The sequence below is a fragment of the Podarcis gaigeae genome (assembly GCF_964106915.1).
Source record: "Podarcis gaigeae genome assembly, chromosome: 14".
Classification (NCBI taxonomy): Eukaryota; Metazoa; Chordata; class Lepidosauria; order Squamata; family Lacertidae; genus Podarcis; species Podarcis gaigeae.
In genome coordinates, this window is record NC_139690.1 from 14,055,004 (window position 1) to 14,082,369 (window position 27,366).

The 27,366-nt window shown below is 43.0% G+C and overlaps 1 protein-coding gene across 2 annotated transcripts in view; it reads right to left on the bottom strand.

The window, feature by feature from the left end:
- The window catches only part of LOC310831635 (NAD(P) transhydrogenase, mitochondrial-like), a 69,090-nt gene that overhangs the window by 11,493 nt on the left and 30,231 nt on the right, over window positions 1–27,366 (bottom strand). For both annotated transcript variants that reach the window (XM_083712543.1, XM_083712544.1), the window contains 11 exons: window positions 26,723–26,856; window positions 23,795–23,986; window positions 22,872–23,025; window positions 20,966–21,127; window positions 19,237–19,347; window positions 17,584–17,729; window positions 11,934–12,129; window positions 6,475–6,708; window positions 5,684–5,844; window positions 2,075–2,254; window positions 88–247 (listed from right to left, as the gene is read on the bottom strand). In XM_083712543.1, the coding sequence (XP_083568669.1) occupies window positions 88–247; window positions 2,075–2,254; window positions 5,684–5,844; window positions 6,475–6,708; window positions 11,934–12,129; window positions 17,584–17,729; window positions 19,237–19,347; window positions 20,966–21,127; window positions 22,872–23,025; window positions 23,795–23,986; window positions 26,723–26,856 (1,830 nt within the window). The remainder of the gene's footprint in view (window positions 1–87; window positions 248–2,074; window positions 2,255–5,683; window positions 5,845–6,474; window positions 6,709–11,933; window positions 12,130–17,583; window positions 17,730–19,236; window positions 19,348–20,965; window positions 21,128–22,871; window positions 23,026–23,794; window positions 23,987–26,722; window positions 26,857–27,366) is intronic.

The following is a 27,366-nucleotide window of genomic DNA, read 5'->3' on the forward strand; positions in this document are numbered from 1 at the left end:
AGTAGAACAAGAACCTGAATAATAACGTTTTCATAGCCCATGTGCATAACTACTAAACAATTTAATAAAGCATTGTCGAACTCTTACCAGGTGTAATGATGATCGAATTAGCTTCCTTGATCATGTCAACAGTTTGATCGATTCCAACTTCAGTGTGTGTTCCAACTATTTCCATGGGCTTTCCTCCAGCCGTAGATGTTGTACCGTATCCACCCAAAATGACATTTGGCAAAGATCGGTTCATGGCCTGGACAAACCATTAGACATATATTAGCAAATGTCAGGTCTAACCAAAACCACTTGGGATATCTGCTTGCCACCTGGGTTGAATGGAGAGGCAGTAAAACTACATTAACCATTGCTTTACTGAATGCTTAAACATGGTTAATTAAAGCCACGAGATTGTATCCACATTAGTCATACTCAGAGTATGTACAGGACTAACTGAGGTCTATTAATTTTAATGGGTCTATTCTTGAGTAGAATTTTGTTGGATACAACCCGTTGCTTTCAAAATCATGGTTTCATATCCTGGTTTGTGATCAACTATGGTTAGGTATTTAGTCATAATTCTTATTCATAGATAAGGAAAGTAAACCAAACCAAACCACTGTTACACACTATAACTGCACACAGACTGTTTTGTTAACACCTAAACCCAGTGCATTTTTTTCTGGGGGGATGCAGGGGGTACGCATACCCCTAAACATTTTGTGAATCTAAGTTTGGCCTCATTAGGAATTCCTCAATAGGAATAGGAAAATGAGAGTTCCCCTAAACATTTTTTTAAATAAAAAAAGGAGTGCCTAAACCTGTTCCTATAATGTAGGGGTGGGAAGCCTGTGTCGTTGGACTCCAATTCCCATCAAGCTCAGCCAGCATGGCCAATTGTGAGGGATGAGGAGAGTTGTAGTACAGCAACATTCAGAGGGCCACAGGTTCCCTGTTTTTCCTTTAATGGGTACTGCTGACTGATTGTCTTTGTAGAGCTAGCAAGGCTAGATACATCTTTATCATCCAAGGTGGAGACTGAGACAAGTGTCCTGTCAGGTTGTCTGTGTACAGTGGTACCTCGGGTTACAGACGCTTCAGGTTACAGACTCCACTAACCCAGAAATAGTACCTCAGGTTAAGAACTTTGCTTCAGGATGAGAACAGAAATTGGCCTCCGGCGGCACGGCAGCAGCAGGAGGCCCCATTAGCTAAAGTGGTGCTTCAAGTTAAGAACAGTTTCAGGTTAAGAACAGACCTCCAGAAAGAATTAAGTTCTTAACCCAAGGTACCACTGTATATGACAGGGAGAGAGGTTGGCCTGTTTTCCCTCCTCAACGTGTATATTTGTCAATGATTTTTTAAAGTTGCAAAACAACAGACAAACAAACCCAGCATATATGTCCAGTACTCTTTCCTCACAAGGACATTGATGATGTGGCAGCTGACACCTAGTGACTTAATGATGGTGGCGATGATGATAATTTTATTATTTATACCCTGCCCATATGGCTGGGTTGCTCCAGCTACTAGATAAAGTGGGGTAGTCATGAAATTATTGCCTTGCTAAATGAAAAATGAAAACACACCAACCACAGGGTGCCTATACTCATCTTATACTGGGGATCAGTGAATCTTGTATATTTTGGTTTCTCTCAGTTTTTCGCCTTTCCAGTCTTAAGTTCAGTTCTCTGCATTCCCAAATCAGTTTGCATTTTTTTGAAGGAAAACAAATTCTCACATTTATTTTTCATGAAAATTCACTGGCATTGCTGAAATATCTAATTGAACTAGAATACAAAAAAGGGAGGTGTGAGGAGGTCAAGGAAATAAGCAAATGGAAAATAAGTTATGGGAAGGTTTGATTTGTGGTTTTTTTTTCATTTTCTTTTTTCTTTATTTTTTTCCCTTTTTCTCTTAATTGCTTGTATTTTTCTGGGTTTCTTATTTTTATTTTTGCTTGTCTGTATTTATGGTCTCATTTTTTCTTGCTTAATCTAGTGTTTTCTTTTGTAATTTTTAAAACCGGAATAAATATTATATAAAAAAACAAAAAACAAATTTCTCCCCTGCCCCTCCTTACCACACACATGATGTAAGAAAGGATAGCTCCGGAAGAACCAATCAAGGCTCCAACAATGGTCATCAGGTTGTTGTCCAGAAGAAACCCCTCTGCGCACAAGGCCCAGCCAGAATAGCTGTTGAGTACAGTGATCACCACAGGCATATCCGCTCCACCAATAGCTGCCGTCAGGGTTACTCCCTGCCATTTTCACGTGCCAAAAAGGGAAGGTGAACCCAACGTAGGTCAGGTTTAAGTAACAGCAAGAGTGTATAAGGTCCGCATTAGAAAGAAAAGGAGCGGGGAGGAAAGAAATGGGAGTTTAATCAGCAGTATGTGCGAGGCATAGAGATTAAACAAAGACTGCGGTCATACATGGCCAGCACTTTAAGTAAAATTAATGCCAGTGTACTGGAAAAAGCAAAGATCACCAGTGTTAAAACAATGATTCTTCAACATCAACTTTGTTGGACTGATCAGGTTGTGTGGATGCCTGATTATCATCTTCCAAAGCAACTACTCTATTCCGAACTTAAAAATGGAAAGCATTAAACAAAAGAGGTTGAAAGACTCTCTCAAGCCAAATCTAAAAAACTGTAGTATAAAGACCAACAATTGGGAAAGACTGGCATGTGAGCGCTCCAGTTGGTGAACAGCCTTTACCAAAGGTGTCATGCGCTTTGAAGACACTTGAACTCAGAACGCAAGGGAGAAACGTGCTAAGAGGAAGGCACACTTGGCAAATCCACACAGTGATCAACTCCCACCCGGAAACCTATGTCTTCAATGGGCTTTGAAGATGCTCAAAATTTGGGCAAAAGGGGGGAATGTGCTAAGAGGAAGGCACACTTGGCAAACCCTCACAATGATGAACTCCTGCCTGGAACCCTATGTCCCCACTGTGGAAGGACGTGTGGATCCAGAACTGGCCTCCACAGTCACTTACAGACTCACTGTTAAGACCGTGTTTATGGAAGACAATCTTACTCGGCTACGAGTGATAGAAGAAGAAGGAGGAGGAGGAGGAGGAGGAGGAGGAGGAGAAGAAGAAGAAGAAGAAGAAGAAGAAGTACTTTAAGTAATTAAAGTAAAGGTTGACTCTGGACAGTCCACTCTACAGGTGCTTTGTTCCATTTCTATGGCAAAAGCCATATATGCCTTGCATTGGCAATTGGAATGGAGGACAGTTCAATTAAATATCTAGAAGTACCAATAAGGACTCTTCTGATCTGCCCATCTTACTGTCCTTCCCAAAAACCTATTGACTCCTTCACATGACAGTGTTACTACAATGCTTCCTATATTTCCTAGTGTACTACAGCCACAGTAGTCTGAATGGTGCAAAAGAAGGGCATTAATTATTACCCCCCCCAAAAAAAAAGAAAATTGCAAGCATCTACCCAAAGATCTTGGTTACGTCAAACAGACATTTGGGAACTCTACATCAAGCCCATTCTTGGCTCATACTGTTATCTCTCTCTTTCTCTCTCCAATCTAGGATTACAATAACATCTGACTGATTAAACCAGTAGCTTATTTCACCATAAAGCCCGCAGCTAAGAAGTTTTTGGAACCCTGCAGATGTGGTTTGTGGGATCCTGAAGGGGTTGCACTGGATTTTTTCATGGAATTTCTATAGAGCTGCACAACTATTTTGAAGAGGGCTCTGCGGAGTCCTCGGAACATCGCCAGCCCCTTCCAGCCACAGCTGCATCTTGTATTGCTCAGCAGACGCTGGATATTCGTGGGAGAAGTTTGTGCTACCTTGCTTGAAATTCAAAATAGGCAGCACAGCACAGCCTTTGCTGGCGGCCCAACCACCACACTAAAAAAACCAGTCTGACTTATTTTATATTTCTTACACACGCAATAGGGAAAACAATATGATTTATTGGGCTGAACGACAGCAACATCAAAATAGTTGCTTCTCCATCCCACCCCAGGGTCCAGGAGCAATTATATACCCTAAATTATCTTGTTTGTGATCAACAGTGCAGACTATGTCACTGCTATTTATTTGTTTACTAAATTTATACCCAGCCTTTTTTTGTCTGGAATATCTTTGCATGCCAAGGGTAGCTGACGTTCCATGATTGCACTCTGCTAACCAGCTAAACCACATTCTGGCAAGTTAATACGTACTGGGGTCTAAAAACCCAGTATATTTCAGTGCTGGCCTTACTTAAAAACAAGAAAAAAAAAAAAACCAACCTACTACCAACCCCATTGTCTGACTCGCCAAGGAGAGGGTTGTTTTTAAAAGCAGATTTTCCAGCTAAACAAATTCCCCTCTTTGACAACCCACACTATAGAAAGGAGATGGAGGAACATGAACGAATACAAAACATGCTTTGCTCCTTGCTTACATCCCGTACCAGTGGTTTCTTCAAAGGAGTCTGTACTTATCTACCTATACGGCAATGATTCATTTATTAATCTGTCTTCGTACTGTTATGTACTGAAGTTTTCACCCTGGGCCAGCAGGGGGATACTGTCGTTAGTTATGCAAATAAGGGATCAAAAGTGATGTTCAGTGATTGGATAGCTTTAGAAAATTGTTACAGTTACATTGTACTGGAGCTCTACATAAGCAGGCTGACTGAACCCTTCAGTTCAGTTCAGTTCTGGCCTCTGAATAAACAAGAGCTGTTTGAAGAATCGCTGTGTTGTCTGATATGTTCACCCACAACTTAACACGTACAGTAACTGTAATAGGCACACACAAAATGGCTACTTTACAAGGATGTTACCTGCCTGAAGATGAAGGTGAAGAGGAGGAGGTTCGAGTCAAAAAGAAGAAGGGCTTTTAAAATATAATTTGGGCAGTATGTTTTCAGTACAGAGACTGAGCACATCTTACCCTTGTATAATTTGTGCACATGCCGTCCCTGACATTGCTTCATCTTTAAGTGCTTAATTAATGTATCTGACCCCCTCTCCCATTTTTCGAACTGCACATTATCAGCTCACTAGACTTGTGCCAGCCTCACTGCATAATATATCTGTTTCACAGTCCAGTGTCCCTGACTCCATCTTCCTACCATTACCAACCTGTTCTAGAAGTTTATGCCCTGACTCACTGTCAGGAGTTCGGCCTACACTCGAGTAGGACCCTGGCAGAGGCACATGCCCGACTGGCATGTTCTCTCCCTCCTGGTCATTCGTTCAGGAGCCTCAAAATCTTTCTTCAGCCCGAACATCACAGCGACCGATGCCAACAGACACCGGCACACTTAAGGATCCGCAGAGTTTGCGCATCATGCGTGACAGACCTCAGCAACTCAGCATTTTGGCTAATCTACTTTATTTACATATAAACACACATGGAGCACTGCAACATGGCTCCCTCTCTCTCTAGCATCAGACAGCAAAGAGAAAAAGAACAAAGGACAATAGTCCCACTTCACGGGACACAGTAACACAAACATCCTGTCTCCGTCACTTCCCACTCTGTGGAGTCAAAACTTATACCATCATGTGATAGACAAAAATCCCATGACTGCAATCATGCAACAGGAATTCTAACACTCACCAGGTTCCCTCTTGACCCAATTCTGCCCTCACCTCTGGTTCCTGACTTGCCCCACCTTTTCCCTCCTTCAAACCCAAAGCTTCCATTTCTGTTCATACCATGATCGAGGAGAGTCCTGAAACTCCTATGAGGCAGCCCATGCCGGTCGTATAGCTGGGGCTTAGCATAAAAGGAATCATGCCGCCAACTGAAGCTGCCAACAGCCCAGCGTTCAGGTAATGGCGACCAGGCAGAAGAAGCGGAGCAGAGTTTAATATACCTAGGGAGGGAAAAACCAATATTGAGGCTTAATCTTTTGGCATGTTAATATTTTATTGCAATTTGGGGTTTTTAATCTGGATGTCCTTTCCAGTCCTGTGATGTTAAGTTTTAAGACTGAGGTTTGGTCAGCAGAGGGTTAATAAAACTTGCTGGATATGTGTTTGTAGGGTCCACTATCCTGCTTTTTGTCAAGGAGATTTCTTTCAATGGCTGGTTTCTTCTGCAAGGAGAAAGCCATTTGGAAATCAAGGATTTGAACCCAGGTCTTTTAGAGTCTAAGTGCAGCACTTGGTCTGCTACTCTTTGCTGGTCCTTGTTGTGACTGCATAACTCACACAATGCCAATTTGTAATATTATGACACTACAGCTACTCTGCAAATAAATTGCTGTGTCCGAAGCAACTATTTACTTGTTCAGCAAATCTTGGGACCAAGCCACAAAATTTTCAAAGGTTTCTTTCTTTCTTTCTTTCTTTCTTTCTTTCTTTCTTTCTTTCTTTCTGGCTGGCATCAACCCTTATGGAAATTCAGAGTGAACAGCGTTCCTAACTCTAAGAGCAGAAGTCTGTACGCTGTAACTTTGGGTGTCTAAACTGCAGGGAATAAAAATAAAAATAATTGAGTGTACCTTGTAGTTTTCCATATGCCACTAAAGAACCGCTGAATGTCACACCCCCAATGTAGGTGCCCAAATAGGCCACTGTTTTGAGAACATTAGCAGAAGGGTGGACATCAAGGTGTGGATATTCGATCATGTACTCTGCAATGCACGTCAGAACTGCTGCCAAACCCACCAGACTGTGAAATGCAGCAACAAGCTGTGGAAGGTCGGAAATTTCAATGCGTTTCGCAATGGTGAGACCTGCAAAAGGAAACAATTTAGATCCAAGATATTTTTGTTGTTGTCGTTAAAGAAAATGTTGTATTGTATTTCATACCGTCTTAGAAACATAAACAGCCAGTTAAGTAACAAAAGGCTGTTTACTTTACTTTCTTAAGTTATTCCCCCCCTTTTTTGTGCAAAGACAAAATAATAGGAAATTGCAAGCTTATTTTAAGCCCTCTCTCAAAAGAAGGTGTCGCAAGGACCTCTCTCAAGGCAATAGCATCTAAAGATCTCAGAGCAAAAATAGGGTGTCAGAGCCACAACCCCATCAGGGGAAGGAGAGTGGGAGAGCGATCTGCAGTTGGCAGACTGTATTAAATAGAAGGATAGCTGGAAGATCAAACTATGGCATGAAATAGTAATTTTCAAGCAATTTCCTGGGGTGTCCTGGGCTACCTTGGAAGCATAACAGGACATTGTCAGGAGCAGATAAATAATGGCAAACAAATAATCCTGAGGGACAGTTTGTCCACTATATCCTTGCAATGCTTGGGTGTGTCCTGGGGCACCCTCAGTCCCAGCAGGGTGATGTGGAGAGCTAACACTCTTAGCCAGAAGTGATCTACAAAGATAGAGGTTGCTCTGGAAGAACACCCAGAATCCTCTGCAACGTGCCAGGGTTTCTTGGCAGGCATGCCTGCATCGACAGAACTCTCTGGAGGTAGAAATTTTGAAAACCACCGGCATAAATAACCATACCCACTTCCTACCGGTATTGTCTATTTCTACAGTGAATGCCTGTTCCTACAGGGACTTAGCTATGATTTAAAGTTTGGAATAGACACGGGACACTGTTGTTTGGAAAATGTATCATGGAATCCTGGGATAAAACTGGAGCTCTTCTTACGTAATACTCTGAGACTGAGAACCACAGTGCTGGGTTGATTACTCTTGATCTTCTTGTACTGAAAAAAGTAAAGGTAAAAGACCCCTGGACGGTTAAGTCCAGTCAAAGGTGACTATGGGGTTGTGGCGCTCATCTTGCTTTCAGGCCGAGGGAGCCGGCGTTTGTCCACAGACAGCTTTCTGGGTCATGTGGCCAGCAGGACTAAACTGCTTCTGGTGCAACGGGACACCGTGACAGAAACCAGAGCGGAAGGAAATGCCACTTACCTTCCCACCACAGTGGTACCTATTTATCTACTTGCACTGGCATGTTTTCGGATTTACTAGGTTGGCAGGAGCTGGGACAGAGCGATGGGAGCTCACTCCGCTGCGGGGATTCAAACTGCTGACCTTCCGATTGGCAAGTCCAAGAGGCTCAGTGGTTTAGACCACAGTGCCACCCGCTTCCCTGACAAAAGGTGTTGATGGCCCATTTAAGAGGAATATTGGGCTTGGGCAGACAGAGGTTGCTATGATGATGGGGTGTGTGCTTGAGATGACAGGAAAAGAGTCTTTAGAGCAAGGTGTGTTGGGAAGAAGGAGAGAACAAAGGGGCAGGATGGCTGAAGACTGTGGCTGGGAAAGAGGCCTTGCACTCCAGTGCTGTACAAGTCCCTCTTGAAATGACCATGCTGTAAGATCTGGACTCCCTCCATGCAGACTGAAGGGGTAATCATGTGAATAAATAATGTTTCTTAAAGCTATGACAGTCTCTGCTGCGTCTTCAATTCTCCAAAGGAACACCAACCCTGGGTGAGCACCCGGAACCCCCTGAAATCTTGCTACTGCACAGAGTGGGGGTGGCAGTGAGTTCTGTATGCTCTATATGCTTCTTAAAGGTAAAGGGACCCCTGACCATTAGGTCCAGTCATGACTGACTCTGGGGTTGCAACGCTCATCTCACTTTATTGGCCGAGGGAGCCGGTGTATAGCTTCCGGGTCATGTGGCCAGCATGACTAAGCCGCTTCTGGCGAACCAGAGCAGCGCACGGAAATGCTGTTTACCTTCCCGCCGGAGCGGTACCTATTTATCTACTTGCACTTTGACGTGCTTTCGAACTGCTTGGTGGGCAGGAGCAGGGACCGAGCAACGGAAACTCACCCCGTCGCGGGGATTCGAACCAACGACCTTCTGATCAGTAAGTCCTAGGCTCTGTGGTTTAACCCACAGTGCCACGCACGTCTCTTATATGCTTCTTAGAGGACTCATAAAAACTGGACTGGGATTCTGCTCTGCCAATTTTTTAAGACTGGGATGGATTTCTAAACTATTATTAGCCATCCTTTAAAAATGGCACAAGATATATCAATATTTGTTGGAAAGGGATTTCAGTCCTGGTAAAGAGCAAAACACAGAACAAAATTCCACCCAAAAGAATTCTAGAGGACATTTCCAAGAACTTGGGTTTTGTGGGTACAGAATAGGTTCTCATTATTTTGTTCTCCATTTATGTTCACTGAGGGATTATTCACAAAACTATTTTTTTAAAAAAACAAAAACATGCAAGCTGATTTTACAATTTAGAATGGATATGCTTGGGGGCTGCCTGGCCTTGTGGGGGCCAAACAGACTTTGGGAAAGTAGCATAACAAAAGTTCATAAACACCAGTGTCACGAAAACTACTTTGTTTCATAGCAACTGGCTGCAAATTTGGCTCCAGAGGAAATGCCCCCTATGTTTAAAACATACATATCTTGCTTCTCTATTTTGTCATTTTTCCTGTTAGTCAAGACTGCCACCTTTTGGAGTTAAATATACCTCATAAGTCCCAAAAGATGCTTAACAATCCACTGACTGATGGATCACTGATGCCTTGGCAGTGAGGCCTCCGTATTACCTGCAGTAGCAATAGTTCAAATTCTCATAAAGGCATTCTCTTCTGGTATGGCTCCCTCGGCCAATAAAGCGAGATGAGTGCCACAACCCCAGAGTCGTTCGCGACTGGACCTAATGGTCAGGGATCCCTTTACCTTTACCTTTTACAGTTAATCAGAGCAGCATACAGGGGCTCCATAAACCAGTAAGAAGAATCAACTCGTGTATTTTTCTTTGGAAATAATCACACTTAGTCACTTTTTGTCAACTAGTTCAAAAAATACATTGGTACATTGGGTTAAGTACTTAATTCGTTCCGGAGGTCCCTACTTAACCTGAAACTGTTCTTAACTTGAAGCATCACTTTAGCTAATGGGGCCTCCTGCTGCCGCCACACCGCCGGAGCACAATTTCTGCTCTCATCCTGAAGCAAAGTTCTTAACCTGAAGCACTATTTCTGGGTTAGGGGAGTCTGTAACCTGAAGCGTATATAACCCGAGGTACCACTGTATACAGCATTGGACAGTTCATTTGGTGAGAAAGAAACTCTGCAGCTTCAGTCCTGTTCAGATGCGCAGGGCCAAAGATATTGTTCCTTTGCACACAAAGTGTTTTCATGTTTTACCATGCAATCCTGAAGTTAAGTCCCACTGCATTCAGTTGGGCTTACTCCCAACCAGGTGAGTGATGCTGGAATTTCAGCCTTATATTAGGCATTTGTGATATTTAAATTTTGTAAACTGCCCTGTGATGCTTTGATAAAGGGCAATAGAGAAATCCCTGGGATAAATACTTAAACGAAGTCCTTGAGCCTCCTGGGCAGCTGATGGTTGCAGGGTAAGGAACCACTTTCCCAAACTACTTGTTCCATACAGATGTGTGTTATTATGGCAGCCCAACAGCACTTTTAAACAGAATAATGGGTGTGTTCAGAAAGGTGCAGAGAAAAGAACTCTGAAATTTGTGGGGCAGTGTCCAATTCACCCTAATGGACCAACATCTACTGCTTTGTACATAAATTCCAACGGCTGGTGCAATTATCTTTCTACTCCATCCATCCATCCATCCATCCATCCATGAATGATCTAAGAAGCACATAATTAAGGTCAGCCTGTTGGGACTTGCAAATGCCCTGAATGAAATGAAAACATGTCCTAGAACACTGTGTTGTAGTCTAAATCACTGAGCTTCTTGGGCTTGCTGATTGGAAGGTCAGCAGTTCTGCACCCCATAGTCGCCTTTGACTGGACTTAACCATCCAAGGGTCCTTTACCTTTTACCTTTACTGTGATCCACTCGACGGTCACCTCCAGGCTGGATTATTGTAACTCACTCTACGTGGGGCTGCCCTTGAGACTGACCCAGAAACTCCAGCGGGTGCAGAATGCCGCGGCGAGACTCCTTATGGGGTCTTCGCTGTGAGATCATATTCATCCGGTGCTATACCAGCTGCACTGGCTCCCGGTGGAGTAAAGGATAAGGTTTAAGGAGCTGGTTTTAACCTTTAAAGCCCTATACGGCCTAGGACCCTCGTACCTACGGGACCGCCTCTCCTGGTATGTCCCACAGAGAAATTTACGGTCTGCAAATAAAAACATCCTGAAGATCCCAGGCCACAGAGAGGTTAGGCTGGCCTCAGCTAGAGCCAGGGCTTTCTCGGCCGCGGCTCCAATCTGGTGGAACGCTCTGTTACAAGAGACTAGGGCCCTGCGGGACCTGACAGCTTTCCGCAGGGCCTGCAAGACAGAGCTGTTCCACCAGGCCTTTGGTCAGGGCGCAGCCTGACCCCCTCCTCTGGCAATCTGCACAGAATTTTGCTTAATGGTTGCCATCAATTTGATTTTAGTTTGATTTTAATTGATTTTATGGTGAATGTTTTTGGAACGTTGGATTGTTTTGATTGTTGTTATCCGCCCTGAGCCCAGCTTCGGCTGGGGAGGGCGGGATATAAATAAAATTTATTATTATTATTATTAGAAAACACAGCAAACAGTAAAACAATATTCCCTTGTATCTGCACATTGGAGGGGAAGAACAGCAGTGGCCAGAAAGCTGTTCTTTGGTAGCTTGTTCATGCAAATGACTTTCTCATTGCAGGAGTGCTTCTAAGAAGCGGCAAGTGCTTTCTGCTTAAGTTTAATAATTTAGTTCAGGGGCCAGCAAACCTTTTCAGCCGTGGGCCGGTCCACTGTCCCTCAGACCTTGTGGGGGGCTGGACTATATTTTTTGGGGGGAAATGAACAAATTCCTATGCCCCACAAATAACCCAGAGATGCATTTTAAATAAAAGAACACATTCTACGCATGTAAAACCACCACGCAGGCCCCACAAATAACCCAGAGATGCATGTTAAATAAAGGATACATTCTACTCATGTAAAAACACATTGATTCCCTGACCGTCCGCGGGCCGGACTGAGAAGGCGATTGGGCCGCATCCGGCCCCTGGGCCTTAGGTTGCCTACCCATGGTTTAGTTAGTACAACGGACAGTACTCACCCATTGTTCCACCCATAGCCATGGCCATAGACATCTGGGCCAGCACTTCGGGGGATGGTTTCAGAGCACCGAACGTAGCTGCTATGCCGCCAGCAACCCCAATCATTCCTAGAGCATTGCCAAGTCTAGAGGTGCTCTGACTGGACAATCCAGCTAGCGCACCTACACAGCAAAGACCTGAGCCCAGATACATCATCTGAGAGAGACAAAAACAGAGATCACCCAAAGCAGTGAATGAAAGAAAACCATGATACTTCTTAAATCTGGGACTGACATCCCACTTATCACAAAGCCTTCTGCACAGCAAGCTGTAAACGAGTATGTGACTTGTTTGGTGTGAGCAAAAGGAAAGGCAGCTGTAGTATGAGATTATTTTTTAACTAAAGGAGCATCAGGAATGAGATTGGTGCCTACCAGCTCCATCTGGTACGCAGGCTGAGACCCTACCTGCCTGCAGACTGTCTCGCCAGAGTGGTGCATGCTCTAGTTATCTCCCGCTTGGACTACTGCAATACGCTCTACGTGGAGCTAGCTTTGAAGGTGACCCGGAAACTGCAATTAATCCAGAATGCAACAGCCAGACTGGTGACTGCGAATGGCCGCCGAGACCACATAACACCGGTCATGAGAGATCTGCTTTGGCTCCCAGTACATTTCTGAACACAATTCAAAGTGTTGGTGCTGACCTTTAAAGCCCTCAATGGCCTTGGTCCAGTATACCTGAAGGAACATCTCCACCCCCATCATTCAGCTCGGACACTGAGGTCCAGCTCCAAGGGCCTTCTGGCGGTTCCCACACTGCGAGAAGTGAGGTTACAGGGAAGCAGGCAGAGGGCCTTCTCAGTACTGACACCCGTCCTGTGGAACGCCCTTCCACCAGATGTCAAGGAAATAAACAACTCTCTGACTTTTAGAAGACACCTGAAGGCAGCCCTGTTTAGGGAAGTTTTTATTGTATGACATTTTATCGTGTTTTTAATATTCTGTTGGGAGCAGCCCAGAGTGGCTAGGGAAACTCCGCCAGATAGGTGGGGTATAAATAATAAATTATGGTTATTTTATTATTACTTCCAGAAAAATGAGAACAGGAGAACTTTGCTAGATCAGGCCAAAAGGCCACGTGGTCTACCATACTCTTCTCAAAGGGTCCAATCTTTGGGAAGTTTGTAAGCAGGACCCCGGTGCAACAGCACACATGGCGTCTCACAATTCCCACCAACTGAAGACATTCTGCCTCTGAGTGTGATAGAAAGCCACTTCCGAGCTGGAGAGGAGGTGGGGTTGCGGGCCCACCCCTCCCACTCACGTGGGGGCTGGCTCTTAGCCCCCGCGAGAACAAGGGAATCCCCGGGCGTGCCTACGACCCGGCCCGCCAATCGGCGGGCTGGGGAGGCATGGCCTAGCCCATTTAAGGCCGGCGTGCCCGGGGACCGCCCTCTTTGCCCCGTTCCAGCTGCCCGGTTTTCCCATCCCACCCACCCTTTAGGCTTAGCTAGCTTTGACCTTGCTATGGACTCCAGTTGGTCGCCGCAAGGGGCCTGGTAGGAATTTTTCCAACTTGGCGCACTTCCAGCCATTTTTCGCCTACCTCGTAGCAAACGTCACAACTTCCTCGGTATTGGCGGTTAGGCATTGGCAGGGGTAATTGTTATGCAAATGAAGGAGGGGAAAGAAGCGCCATCACCTTCCCCAATGAAAAGGGTAGTCCAGTAGAGGACTCCGGGGGGTGTTGCCCTGTTCGAAACCTAGGGAGGTGAGGGCCCACGGCATGCCCCCGAGCGGTGACACCCGTGGGATCCTAGTTGGCGTACTTCAACAGGACTCCCATGGCTGGTGGATAACCCTACCCGGTCTCCACGCCGGGTAGTCGATAGGAGCCAATGCCTAAGGCCAATACTTTCCAATTCCTGTAATCAGTAAAGTTGTGGCCTTTTACGCCCATTAACCTTAAATAATGTGTCCAGTGTCTTCATTTCACATGGGGGGAGGGGACTTGCGACGCAACATAGCCATATCCTCCATTTATTAGCCATGATCATTAACTCTAGTGGCTCTGCACTGAGTAGGACTAGCACTGAATACAACCCTTAGCTCTTATCACATTCTTCCAGAGGTGTATAACAAGGGAAGAACTGAGCAGCTCAAGATTATGGTTTATTGGTATAACCATCCTTGCTAGATTTATTCAGTTTCTTCTATGCCAAGTTTTCTTTTTTTTAAGTTTCAGCCATTGTTCTTATGTGTGGAAGAGTTACAGATCACTAGTTCAAACACATTTTAAAGATGCCAGCTTTGTGAGATCATTCCGTCAGATTTTCCTCTCACTTTGATTTTTTAGTGTTTTGATACACCAAAATGCTTTGAAATCCCTGTATGACAATGCATTTATATAGAACATGTGGTGTTGTCCTTATGTTTGAAAAGCATATGCTATTTTCCCCACTGCTAATCACAAATGTTCAATGTAATCTTTAGGGAAGAAGAAAAAAAATGTGTTATTAAATTTCCCTTTCCCCAACAATGTTCATTAAAGTAACACAGCAGAACCCAATTAGAATAATCTAGTCATTCTACCCTTATTTAACCAAGGCTAACACAGACTTCTTTTATCCTGTCTGCATTTCCAGAAATATGAAAGGTGTTTTTTGTGTCATCATAAAAACAGATGACTAGCTCATAGTGTACAGAATATGCCTTTCTTCTCTCTAAAAGGAAAAGTTTAAATAAATGACCGATGTATATTTTTAAAAAGTTATAATGTATTTATGCTTATGTTTTCAAATGTGTTGTAAGTTGCTTTGAGACCTTTGGGTAACAAGTATCTAAGAAGTCTAAGAATAATAATGATAACTATAAACTGTGATTTTTGCAATGCAGTGGGTTGACCCTTTTCAATGCTATGATTCTACAACAGGAATAACATAAATGTTTTATCTTTTGGTATATAGCGATTAAGATGTTGATTTTTAAATTTCTGATCAAACTATACAAACTGTATGAAATAGACGGGCCAGAATACAAAACATGACACCTCTGATATCTTTATACTCCCAATTTTAACTTACTTTTGTAACCAACTGTACTTTTAGTTTAATAATATGTTGAATAGAATTATTCATTAATTTAATGCAGTTAAAATCTGCTCTTATTCTATTCTCTCCAATTTGGTTAATTTTGCAGATCTAACTTAATCTTGCAGATTGAGTTTAAGTCCAACATTTTGACTCCCAGACTCTTACTGTTGGTAAATTCCTCTGTTTTCCAATGCCAGGTCACCAGTACTTTTGCTGCTATCATTAAAAATATATATTAACTGTTTTTCCTTTTTATGAGAAGAGTATGGTAGTCCATGTGGTCTTTTGGCCTGTTCTAGCAAAGTTCTCCTGTTCTCATTTTTCTGGAAGTAATAATAATAATAATAATAATAATAATAATAATAATAATAATTTGTACCCCACTTATCTGGCTGGGTTTCCCCAGCCACTCTGGACAGCGCCCAACAGAATATTAGAAAAACACGATAAAACTTCAAACATTAAAAACTTCCTTATACAGGGCTGCCTTCAGGTGTCTTCTAAAAGTTGGATAGTTCTTTATCTCCTTGACATCTGACATTAAAACAGGATCAAACAATATTTCTATTTCTATTCCATTGATCTCTCCTAGTATTTGTTTTCAAAACATCTTTAAATCTGCTAGATTCTGCACTGACCTCTTTAGAGGAAGAGCAGGATACATATGAAGTAAGATAATCCATAAGATATACAGTGGTACCTCGGATTAAGAACTTAATTCGTTCTGGAGGTCCGTTCTTAACCTGAAACTGTTCTTAACCTGAAGCACCACTTTAACTAATGGGGCCTCCTGCTGTTGCTGCGCCGCCGCCGTGCAATTTCTGTTCTTATCCTGAAGCAAAGTTCTTTACCAGAGGTATTATTTCTGGGTAAGCGGAGTCTGTAACCTGAAGCGTCTGTAACCTGAGGTACCACTGTATATTAATTTGGCAGTAGAATATTAGTGTAAAGTGTAGATGCAATTTCTCCTCAGTATTTGTTGCACGGTACAATGCACTTCTAGAAGGGGCTGCATGCCAATTCGCTGCTCTGAATCTTGAAAATAATTTGCCAACATCTGTTCTAGTCTACAATTAAGCTTTGGCTCAGTAGACACTTCTGGAGATTTAATAAAAGAAGAGACTTTTTATTGAACAGCTCGGTTTTGTCTTTTATTTGATGGGAAGAACAATGGGCCACCCTACATAATCTAAGCAACAGGTATAGGTATTTTCTTAAGCAATATCAAATAATGGATTTCCCCTATACAGCTGTTGGTAAAAAAAGCCAATATTTTATACCTGTTGTGTGACCAATGTTCCAGAGCATTTGTCAGTTTTCTGTTCAAATATGATTTTGTTCACCTGCTTTGTTTTGAACATAAGGGAGTCCAAAAAATAAAACATATCACCCCATTTGCCCGCATTCTTGTTTAAAGTAAATGAAAATGCAGGCTGAAAACTGACACCATGTTTAATTTTTTTCTGTTCTTGTTCCTTTGGGAAATGGCAAACCAAATTGTAATGACAAGGGAGAGGGAAAACCAGGCAGAGGGCCTTCTTGGTGGTGGCGCCTGCCCTTTGGAACTTCCTCCCATCAGATGTCAAGGAAATAAACAACTATCTGACTTTTAGAAAACATCTGAAGGCAGCCCTGGTTAGGGAAGTTTTTAATTTTTGACATTTTATCGTGTTTTTAATATTCTATTGGGGTATAAATATAAATTATTATTATTAATAATAATAATACTCACCCATCTGGCTGGGTTTCCTCAGCCACTCTGGGCTGCTCCCAACAGAATATTAAAAATAGAATCAAACATTAAAATGTTCCCTAAACAGGGCTGCCTTCAGATCTGTTCTAAATGTCAGATAGTTTTTTATTTCCTTGACATCTGGTGGGAGGGTGTTCCACAGGATGGGTGCCACTACTGAGAAGGCCCTCTGCCTGGTTCCCTGTAACCTCACTTCTCGCAGGGAGGGAACCGCCAGAAGGCCCTGGGAGCTGGACCTCGGTGTCCAGGCTGAACAATGTGGGTGGAGATGCTCCTTCAGGTATAATAATAATATAATGATAATTTATTATTTCTATGCTGCCCATCTGGCTGGGTTTCCCATCTAAATTGGGCTGAGGCCATTTAGAGCTTTAAAGGTCAGCACCAACACTTTGAATTGTGCTCGGAAACGTCCTGAGAGCCAATGTAGGCCTTTCAGGACCCGTGTTATATGTTGTTGTTGTTGTTGTTGTTGTTGTTGTTGTTGTTACTATTACTATTATTATTAATGCCATCCTGAGCCCCTTAGATGTCATCACTGTCAAAACCAGAAAATATCTGTTTGAAAAAATGACTGTAGTGAATGATTTGTGTGTGAAGATTTCCCCTTTGATTTCAATGCATTTATTACTTTAATTTTAGTTAACTTGATGACTTTATGGTATATTTATGTTGTTACAATATGTAGTGCATGCTCCTCTTCCCCTTAATCTAGATCTGGCTTTGCTTAAGAGTAGCTCATAAATACTGATTTGGCTTGCTTACCATCTCTGCTAAGACAATCTACGCAAATGGATGGTAAAAATTAGAAATGATTTCTGACCTGCTCAATGCTGTGTCCACTGAGAAGAGAAGCACCATATCCTCCAACAAACACCCCTCCAGGGAGGAGATAAAGATAATTATATTCTGGTGGATCTGTTGGTCGTTTAAACATATCCAGCATTCGCTGGGTAATTAAGAAGCCACCTGTTGGGAAAAAAAGGAACATGGATTTTTAGAATGAAAATGAAGAAACAGTTAGAGCCCTATATTTCCTTTTTCTCTGTTTCTCAATTTTCCAGGCTTAAATTCAATTCACTGCATTTCCACAACTGTTTTCATTAAAAAAAAAGCTCTCATGAAAATTCATTAGCATCTTAGTGTAAATTTGTCCTAATATACATACGTTTGTATGAATTTTTTTCTAATATCCTCACTTTTGCAAAGCAGTTTTTCCCAATATAATGCATTCTTGTATGAAATTTTCATTAATATATGCATTTGGATGCACACTTTACCCTAGTGTGCACATTTTTCTACATCTTACTTGGCTGAAGAACCACATTGCAAAATTCAGGAAAGGGCAAATTTTGAAGGCTGGCTGAGTTTCAGTTCTGATAGTTTCAGAAAGTAGGTAGCATCATGTTGAAATACAAACTGGATTTCTCCTCCATCTCTAGCTGTGATAAAGTTACCCAGATTAAAGACTAAGACTCCGTCAAATTTTAAGTCATTCAATTTATTACATTTTTACTGCCAAGGGGGGGGGGGGCAGGTGCTTGTGGGATCCTCTGCCTCAGGTGCCAAAATAACTGGGTATTCTGCAGCTTTTTGTGTGGGTAATTTTTTCTGCTTTGCTTCAAGCAGAAAAAAAAATTGGGGCAGTCCTGAGAGCTGTTAAATAAGTAGGTAATGCTCTTCCGCCCACTGTACTGAGGGCTGAAGGTAATTCTGCTTATTATGCCTCATTGGCAGCCAATGTCCTTTCAGCCAGTGAAGCACACCCTACAGAGCAGGCCTCTCAGTGGCCAATTTAAAGAGCAGGAGCTGGCGGGAACTCCAGCCAGCTACACAGGGAGCCAGGGGAATCCCCCAAAGTGCATTCCACCTGCCCTGGGATGGTGACTGAGTTATCTCCTGCTTGGACTACTGCCATGCACTCTACGTTGGGCTACCTTTGAAGGTGACCCGGAAACTACAACTCATCCAGAATGCGGCAGCTAGACTGGTGACTGGGAGTGGCCACAAAAGACCACAAAACACCGGTCCTGAAAGACCTACATTGGCTCCCAGTATATTTCCGAGCACAATTCAAAGTGTTGGTGCTGACCTTTAAAGCCCTATACGGCTTCGGCCCAGTATACCTGAAGGAGCGTTTCCATCCCCATCATTGAGCCCGGACACTGAGGTCCAACGCCGAGAGCCTTCTGGTGGTTCCCTCACTGTGAGAAGAGATGTTACAGGGAACCAGGCAGAGGGCCTTCTCAGTGGTGGCGTCTGCCCTGTGGAATGCCCTCCCATCAGATGTCAAGGAAATAAACAACTATCTGACTTTTAGAAGACATCTGAAGGCAGCCCTGGTTAGGGAATTTTTAAATATTTGATGTTTTTAATATTATGTTGGGAGCCTCCCAGAGTTGCTGGGGAAACCCAGCCAGATGGGCGGGGTATAAAATTTTTTTAAAATATATTATTTACATTAGTAAATTTGTACCTGCAATATTCACAGATGAAACAAACGCAGCCAGTAAAGCTAATGTCTGTGGTACGCTGGAAGGAAAATATGAGCCCCCCATCAGCACCAAACCGCCAACAGCAGTAAGTCCTAAAAGGAAAACAGAACAGGTTTAGACTTTATAACATAACTAAGGAATGTGTAATTAGTAAACTTTTTTTTCAAAATCTTTGAATTATACAGCAGATGTTTCCTGTTGTGGTTGAATATGGTGATTATTCAAAATGTCAACATCATTCTGCTCCTCTTCTGAGCAAGCAGACTAAAAAGAAAAACCACCTCAAGGGCAGGGACAGAAGCTTCTACTGACTCTGCAAGGACGTCAGAGTTTGTCAAGCTACAAAAATTGCTAAATCCATACTGCCCATTGTTAATTATCAGAAATTGCTTATCAAGGGCTAGCTTCTTACAGAGAAATAAAACGGCAAAAATTGTAAAGTTACTATCCCAAAGTAGGATCAGCTTCAACAGCACCTGCATTGGCTTCCAGGCCAAGTTCAGTTTGTGGACCATAAGGAGATTGCTATGTCAAAGTAAAAAGACAAGACTAATATCAAATGGCAGCATTTTTCCATGACCGCTTGCCATAAATCTGCAGGTGAGGGATGATATATGTGAATACTTGACCACAGATGTGAAAAAACTTCCTGCTAGAAAACCAGCTGGAAGAATGGTTCACACGAATCTTTCTGATGTGCTAGTTTTCTCTGTGAAGGGAGTCTTCTTCTTCTTCTTCATTAGGAAAAGGGCATTCAAACCTTTCACTCTGCAGACTGAAATAACACAGTCCAGGGAAAACTTGCTGGCTATATAAAACTGTCCCTCAGGAATGTCAAAGAACCCTGTGGTTGGTATGGATGGATGGATTGCATTTCTAACTCGCCCTTTACCAACTGGACCCAGGTTGGAATACAGCAATAAAACAACAAACCTGTAAAACAAAAATCGTGTCTAAACATGATTAAAATACACCCAATCAACTAGCAGCAAGCTGTGTGGCTTTTTACGGTTCTCATTCCTTTCCCAATGGCCTGAGCAAAGAGATGCGTGATGACAAATGTCAGCAATGTCAGTGCTGGGTGCATTCCCAAGGTGTGGAGTGTCATTCCAGAGATGGGGTGCTACTGCAGAGAAGGCCCTGTCACACTCACGAGTAGGGCCTCAGTTGCAGATCTTAAGGCAGAATGGGAGAAAAAATGGTCTTCAGTATGTGCTGCTATGCAGAACAAGCAGGAACTGTTTTCAAAGAGCATTTAGAGCATGTGTACTTCACTTGATGGACATTGCTGGCTTTCCAAAGAAATATTAAGCCACATTTGGATTGGCCACTTGGATTGACGTAATGCATGGACAATCAAGTCCTATAGCTTCTGATGAAATCCTACATTACAGTGTTCTCAGATAATAATAATAATAATAATAATAATAATAATAATAATAATACATTGGTTGGGTTTCCCCAAATGATGGCTGCATTTGATAACTTCAACCAATGAGCAGTCTTTGGGTATCTTTGCTATTGTATTAAGTAATTTCCCAACAACAAGAGAAAATATGGAAGCCAATCCACCATGGCTGCCACTTATTTTGGGACGGCCATTCCTCAAATCTGAATAAGCACATTCATTCTGAATTTTCTTATAAGTAAGCCTGCTCTTTGGTGATCACCACACGAAACAAAGCCAAGTGTACAAGAGTCAAGACTTACCAGAAATTGCATTAGTTACTGACATGAGGGGTGAGTGAAGAGCAGGCGTCACACCCCAAACAGTATGGTAGCCAACGATTCCAGCAAGCCCAAAGGTGGTAACCATTTGCGTAAAAGCAGCATTAGGAGAAATGAGGCCCAGCCCTAAAACCGTTGTTAAGCCTAAACAGAAAGGCATCAAATCAAAAATGCATTTTTATTTCAAATGATCCCAGATCATCAGCCCACACCCATACTCATTGGCATTTTGACCTTGACAACAATAAGAACAGGAGCAGGAGCAGCTTTCCGAGAGAGGGTTTTATAGGCATATCTTGCATTCTCTGCTTTTGCCAGAAAAAGGAGACCTGCCTGGGATAGAGTTCACTTCGCCAAGTTGCCTGTTCCAGAACACTTTGGCATCCAGGAACGGAAATGCCATATTCTGAGATGCTAAGTATTTTGTCTGAACGAATCTTCAAATGATAGAGAACCCAGAAGAGCGAAATGAAAAAACGGCACTAATTTCTCCATTGACTTCTTTTCTCGCTTCGTAAGAAAAGTTTCAATTGGAGCATCTGAAAATGGTTAAAATATGCAGCAGACCACACAGGCTCTTCAGCATTACCTGATGAGAGAAACTGTGTTGACCTTCTCTGTCTGTTTTATCCTTTGCTGATGATGGAAACCTGATCTGGCCAACCAACCAATTGTCTGTTTTCCAATTCTAAGTGAATAGTCTGGTTATTCAGGGCAAAGAAGCACTGGGATTGCATAACTTACGACAAAATGGTAAAGCTTTTCGGGGCCTGTAACCACAGCAAGCGGCAAGTTGAACATCTGAATGCTGTCTGTTAAAATAGTCCCTGCATGTCTCAGGAAGAAGGAAGAACTCATCTCCTTAACATATTACTTTTCTATGCTCATCAATGTGTGGGTTTTTTCCTCCCCAGGGAGGAAACTGGAAAACGTACAGAGCTGCATATACAGCCTGACAAATCCCAGTCTGAGAAAAACCTTAGTCCCCACACCGTCCCCATAAAAAGGTAAAGGGACCCCTGACCATTAGGTCCAGTCGTGGCCGACTCTGGGGTTGCGGCGCTCATCTCGCTTTATTGGCTGAGGGAGCCGGCATACAGCTTCCAGGTCATGTGGCCAGCAGGACTAAGCAGCTTCTGGCGAAACCAGAGCAGTGCATGGATACGCCGTTTACCTTCCCGCCGGAGCGGTACCTATTTATCTACTTGCACTTTGATGTGCTTTCGAACTGCTAAGTTGGCAGGAGCAGGGACTGAACAATGGGAGCTCACCCCGTCATGGGGATTCGAACTGCCGACCTTCTGATCGGCAAGTCCTAGGCTCTGTGGTTTAACCCACAGCGCCACCCACGTCCCTCCTATATATATGGCAGCAAAACTCCGCACTGCTGTCCACCCCAGCTGTTTAGTAAACGCACTCTGGGATTAAGGTGCCTGCCCTGTGCAACTTTTACAGAGGCACTACGTGTGTAGGTTATTTTCAGGAGGACCAGACCAAGAAATATTGCTGCCTTGTTGGGGAGGGGGGATAGCAAATGGCACCCCACAGTCAAAGTACATACTACCCAATCCCCTCTTCCCCTCCCTGGCACTAAAACAACTAATGATAATAATAATAAATCAATGAATAATTTGCTGTCGCTGCATGCCAACCAAAGTCAGCTGCCTGAAGCCGGCTGCTACACTCGGCTTAATGGTGAGGCTGGCACACATTAAGATCACATAAAATCTGGGAAATTGCCCTCTGCTTTGGGCCTACAGGTGCAAATACAGTGCAAATATTATATCCAGTTTCTGAGGTTACAGCTGTACCCACAGTTGGTAGAAAAGGCAGGTGCAAGGCAGGTGTAGGGAATGCGGCTTATACAATTTTTTAAAAGATGAAATACCTGTCGTATAAACTCCTGCTGACGTCATGGTCTTTCTAAATGGTGAGATGGAAGCTTGTTTTTCTGCTTCTAGCTCCAGGACGGTTTTTTGCTTAGCTGGGGCAGCAGGTGGTACAGTTTTGGGCAAAGGCGCAGGAAATATTTTTTTCCCTTCCTGTAGCAGGGAAAGATTCTCATTAGGATACAGTCATAAGATAACAGGTGGAATCTCTGTTGCACAGGTGAGGTAAAGGTAAAGGACAAGTCCAGTCAAAGGCAACTATGAGGTTGCGGCGCTCATCTCGCTTTCAGGCCGAGGGAGCCGGCGTTTGTCCACAGAGAGCTTTCCGGGTCATGTGGCCAGCAGAACTAAACTGCTTCTGGTGCAATGGGACACCGTGACAGAAACCAGAGCGCACGGAAATGCCATTTACCTTCCCGCCACAGTGGTACCTATTTATCTACTTGCATTGGCGTGCTTTCAAACTGCTAAGTTGGCAGGAGCTGGGTCAGAGCAACGGGAGCTCACTCCATCGCGGGGATTTGAACCACCAACCTTCCGATCGGCAAGCCCAAGAGGCTCAGTGGTTTAGACCACAGCAGCACCTGCGTCCCAAAGTGGTGCCCTGCAGATGTTGTTGAACTACAACTCCCATCATCCTAGACCACTGGTGCTGCAGGCTAGGTCTGATGGGGGCTGTAGCCCAACCACACTTGGAGGGTTCAATCTTGGCTGCTCTTGCAGGTGCAAAGCCAGACTCATGCCTCAAGCAAAGAATCAGCAGTGACAACTCTTAAATTATCTTTACCTTGTGTTCCATTAAATGCATTTGCACGCTCCCCCTTTATTCTTTAAGAGTCTGGGTTTCACTGGGTTTCTGCATGCATTTGTTAAACTGTTAATTGAAGTATTTTGGGAAGGGGGAGGGCAGGGAGAATCTCACCTTCATTACCATAGTCCCTCTAATTACATGATCAATAGTCCCATAATCAAAATCATCCTTTGGCTCAAAGTAAAAGTATTCTTTGTCGGGAGAAATAGCTTTTAATAACTTCAAGATGTTGTTTGAATATAGGCTACTGGCCTGAGTAGCCATGCGACTTGGCAAGTCTGTGTAACCAATATGAACCACGCCCTGGGGGAAACGAAATAAACAAACATTATTATTTTTCCAAAAGTGTTTCTCATGCATTGTCTCAAAAGTTTTCTCATGCAGTTTGCCCAGACCTGGTGCACCTTTCAGAACCAACAGCAAATTTATTTATTTATCTGCCACTTATATGCCCAAATGCCTCTTTGAATGGTTTAAATCAAACCTTGCACATGTCTGTGGATTTTCTGACACTTCATTTTACAAGTTAAGTGGTTTCTCCTTTTTAAAACGAACGGCTTGTGTTGATGCTTAGGGGAAAGGAAAGGCTTTACTTTTGACCGGGAGCCAATGACTGAACAAGCTGGGAGGCCATTCGGGGAATGAGCTATACAGTCATATGGTGCTTATTTCAAGAATGAAGAAGCAAAATGCATTTTAAAGGTTTGAAAACACCTCTTAGTTGCCTGATGCTATCATGGTTACAAGATGTACTTTGCAGATTAATTGCACTCCAATTAGTGCTGAGAAATTTGTAAGCAAATACATTTAGTGAGAAAATATCATAACTATCGCCTTGCCATTGTTTCAAAAAGAAATGAAAAAGAAAACCTGAACATTCTGATTCTAGGTTTTTTAAGGAGTGTGCGAGTTTTGACTTTAAGTGCATTGTGAGTTCAGAGCCTTTTATTCACTAGCAAAACACCAGTTATGTTGGGTACGGTACTGTGAAATAAATGTGCATACATTGTAGGTTGGACTGGGTACATACTTGGGCTGCAAATCCCCCAACTGTGAAATACCTTGTTTGGTTTGAAAATCTGGATATTGACTGGTATCCTTTAGTCCTTTATGGTTCTGCCTGCCTGGTTTGGATTGGCAGCCAGACATGGAAGTAGGGAATGTATGCCTATTAATTATGGGTCACTGTGAATATGTGATCCTCTGAAGAGTGTTGTAAACAAAAATTGCCCTTTCCCCTTATGGGGTATCCAAGAGCCCATATAGAGTCCTTACATAGGTTCCCTATTGGTAGGAGAAGATAACAGAGGCCAACCAGAGAATATTGAGAAGCAAAGCAGCTAGTAAGCTTGATCTTTATTGATCTGTTGCAACAGGGTGCTCCCATCACCCGCAGGAGAGGAGGAGGAACCCAGAACAATGGCACGCAAGGCCTTATAAAGACTTTTGAAATTGCCACCCTGTAGATCAAGACCACCCCCCAGAAACATCATACATACATCACAGAAGGGGTGTAACCTAAAACCACCCCCCAGATACATCATACCTACATCACAGAAAAGGCGGTCTAAACAGAAATTTGAATGCTGTTTTACTCCTGTCTGGCAGGTTACTTGATTGGATTGCCTGGGGAGCCTGGCCAGTCTTTTGTAATGATAAATATTTACCGTATTTTTTGCTCTATAAGACTCACTTTTTTCCTCCTAAAAAATAAGGGGAAATGTGTGTGCATCTTATGGAGCGAATGCAGGCTGCGCAGCTATCCAGGAAGCCAGAGCAGCAAGAGGGATTGCTGCTTTCGCTGCGCAGCGATCACTCTTGCTGTTCAGGCTTCTGAGATTCAGAATATTTTTTTTCTTGTTTTCCTCCTCCAAAATCTAGGTGCGTCTTGTGGTCTGGTGCGTCTTATAGAGCGAAAAATACGGTAGTTCCTGGGCCAGGTCACAGGCTCACACCCTATTCATATCTTAAATATGCCCTTAAGACAGGATATGTGAGGAAAGAGAAAATGACACTTTGACCTTGCAGAGAAAACATTTGCTCAGTTTAGGAATCAAAATGCTTCCAGGTCGGTCTTCCTGTGCTGATCTATGTATGTGCTTTGTTGGTACACTTATGAACATTACCATATATCTAAGACCTCAAAATTCCTATCACAAGAGCAATGCACTATCATGGATAGGTTGTTTCCAATGCTAGTCCTACTCAGAGTAGACCTATTTAAATTAATGGACATGACTGACTCGGTCCTACTTCTTCAGTGGGTCTGCTCTGAGTGGGACTTAGTTGGATACAACACCACTTTTAAAAAAGGGAGTCCTCATTAAAATCCATAAGCATTTTGGTGCACATTTCTTTTAAAACACACGTTTTATGCAATTTTGTCTAATATTTCTGAAAAGGAATTTTCCTTACTCTATAATATATTCTGCATGTTATTTTCATGCATTTTTATGCACAACTTATCCAAGCACATGCATTTTTTGTATACACTGTTTGGCTGGAGAATTGCACTGAAAAAATAAGAAAAATGTGAATTTCAAAGGTTGGTTGTGTTTTAGTTTGCACACTGTTTTGAAAGGGGCAAATTAGGTAAGTTCACTTTTAAACTGAATCAAATTCCTCCACCCTCATCCCTAGACACACCACTGAAGCCTTTTGCTGCACTTGAGTCACTCATTCCATTGTTCACCTTGGCAAGTATTACAGGGCTTTAGAACCAACAACGGACTCTATGTTCCTCCCCTATAATGAAGCCCTAGTGACTCCTAGCGGCTCTACACAACACTGGTAAAAGCCTTGGGAAGAGGTAAGTAAGAAATCACTAGAAAACCACTGCCTTTCCTAGGATGGTGGAGACAATATATTTACTTTATTTACACGCACACAGTGGCGGAGCTTCATGCGGAGCAGGAACCTTGAAAGTATCTAATATGGTCAAGAAGATCTGGTCTTAGCCTTAGGATCCATATGTAACAAAGCAAGGCATCTCATTAATCAAGAGGGGGACAAAGTGTCCCAAACAGACCCTCTACAAACCTTGTGAATGTGAAGCTCTCCAGGTTGGGTGGTTTCCACATTGCCACCAGCCTCAGCTGCAAGATCTACAATCACGGAGCCATCCTTCATGGATTCCACCATATTCTTAGTAATCAGGGTAGGAGCTTTTTTCCCTGTTGCAATTTGCAAGAAAAGAAATGAAATATGGGGGTTCTCATCGGTTTTAATACAGCGCATAGCATTTTTTAAAAAGCCTGAGCAGGTACCAACAAAAGCATATACAATAAAGCAATAATGGAATGGTTTGGTTTGATACCATTTCTGCCTGTTGCTGCATTTTATGGGGGTGGAGTTAGTGTGAAGATCAAGGGAGGGCTCTGTACATTTGCACATGGTTTCTGGGTCACAACTCACATAACCCTCCTGTCTCGAGCCTTAATAGTCTCACACATTCATGAAAAGAGTATTCATCTGTAGTTCTTGCAGCCTGAGCTTTTCCTGGTCCCATATTTTCCTCAGAAGTCTGCTAATGCACTTTATGCTGCTAGATTTTTATGGACCCTGGGTGAAAACCTAGAGGCTGAGAGGGAGGGTGTGTCAGAAGGAAAACGAATTGGTATTGATCTCTCTATATTAGTAACTTTGTATAAATGTAACATTTTTATACGTATGTAACTATGTAT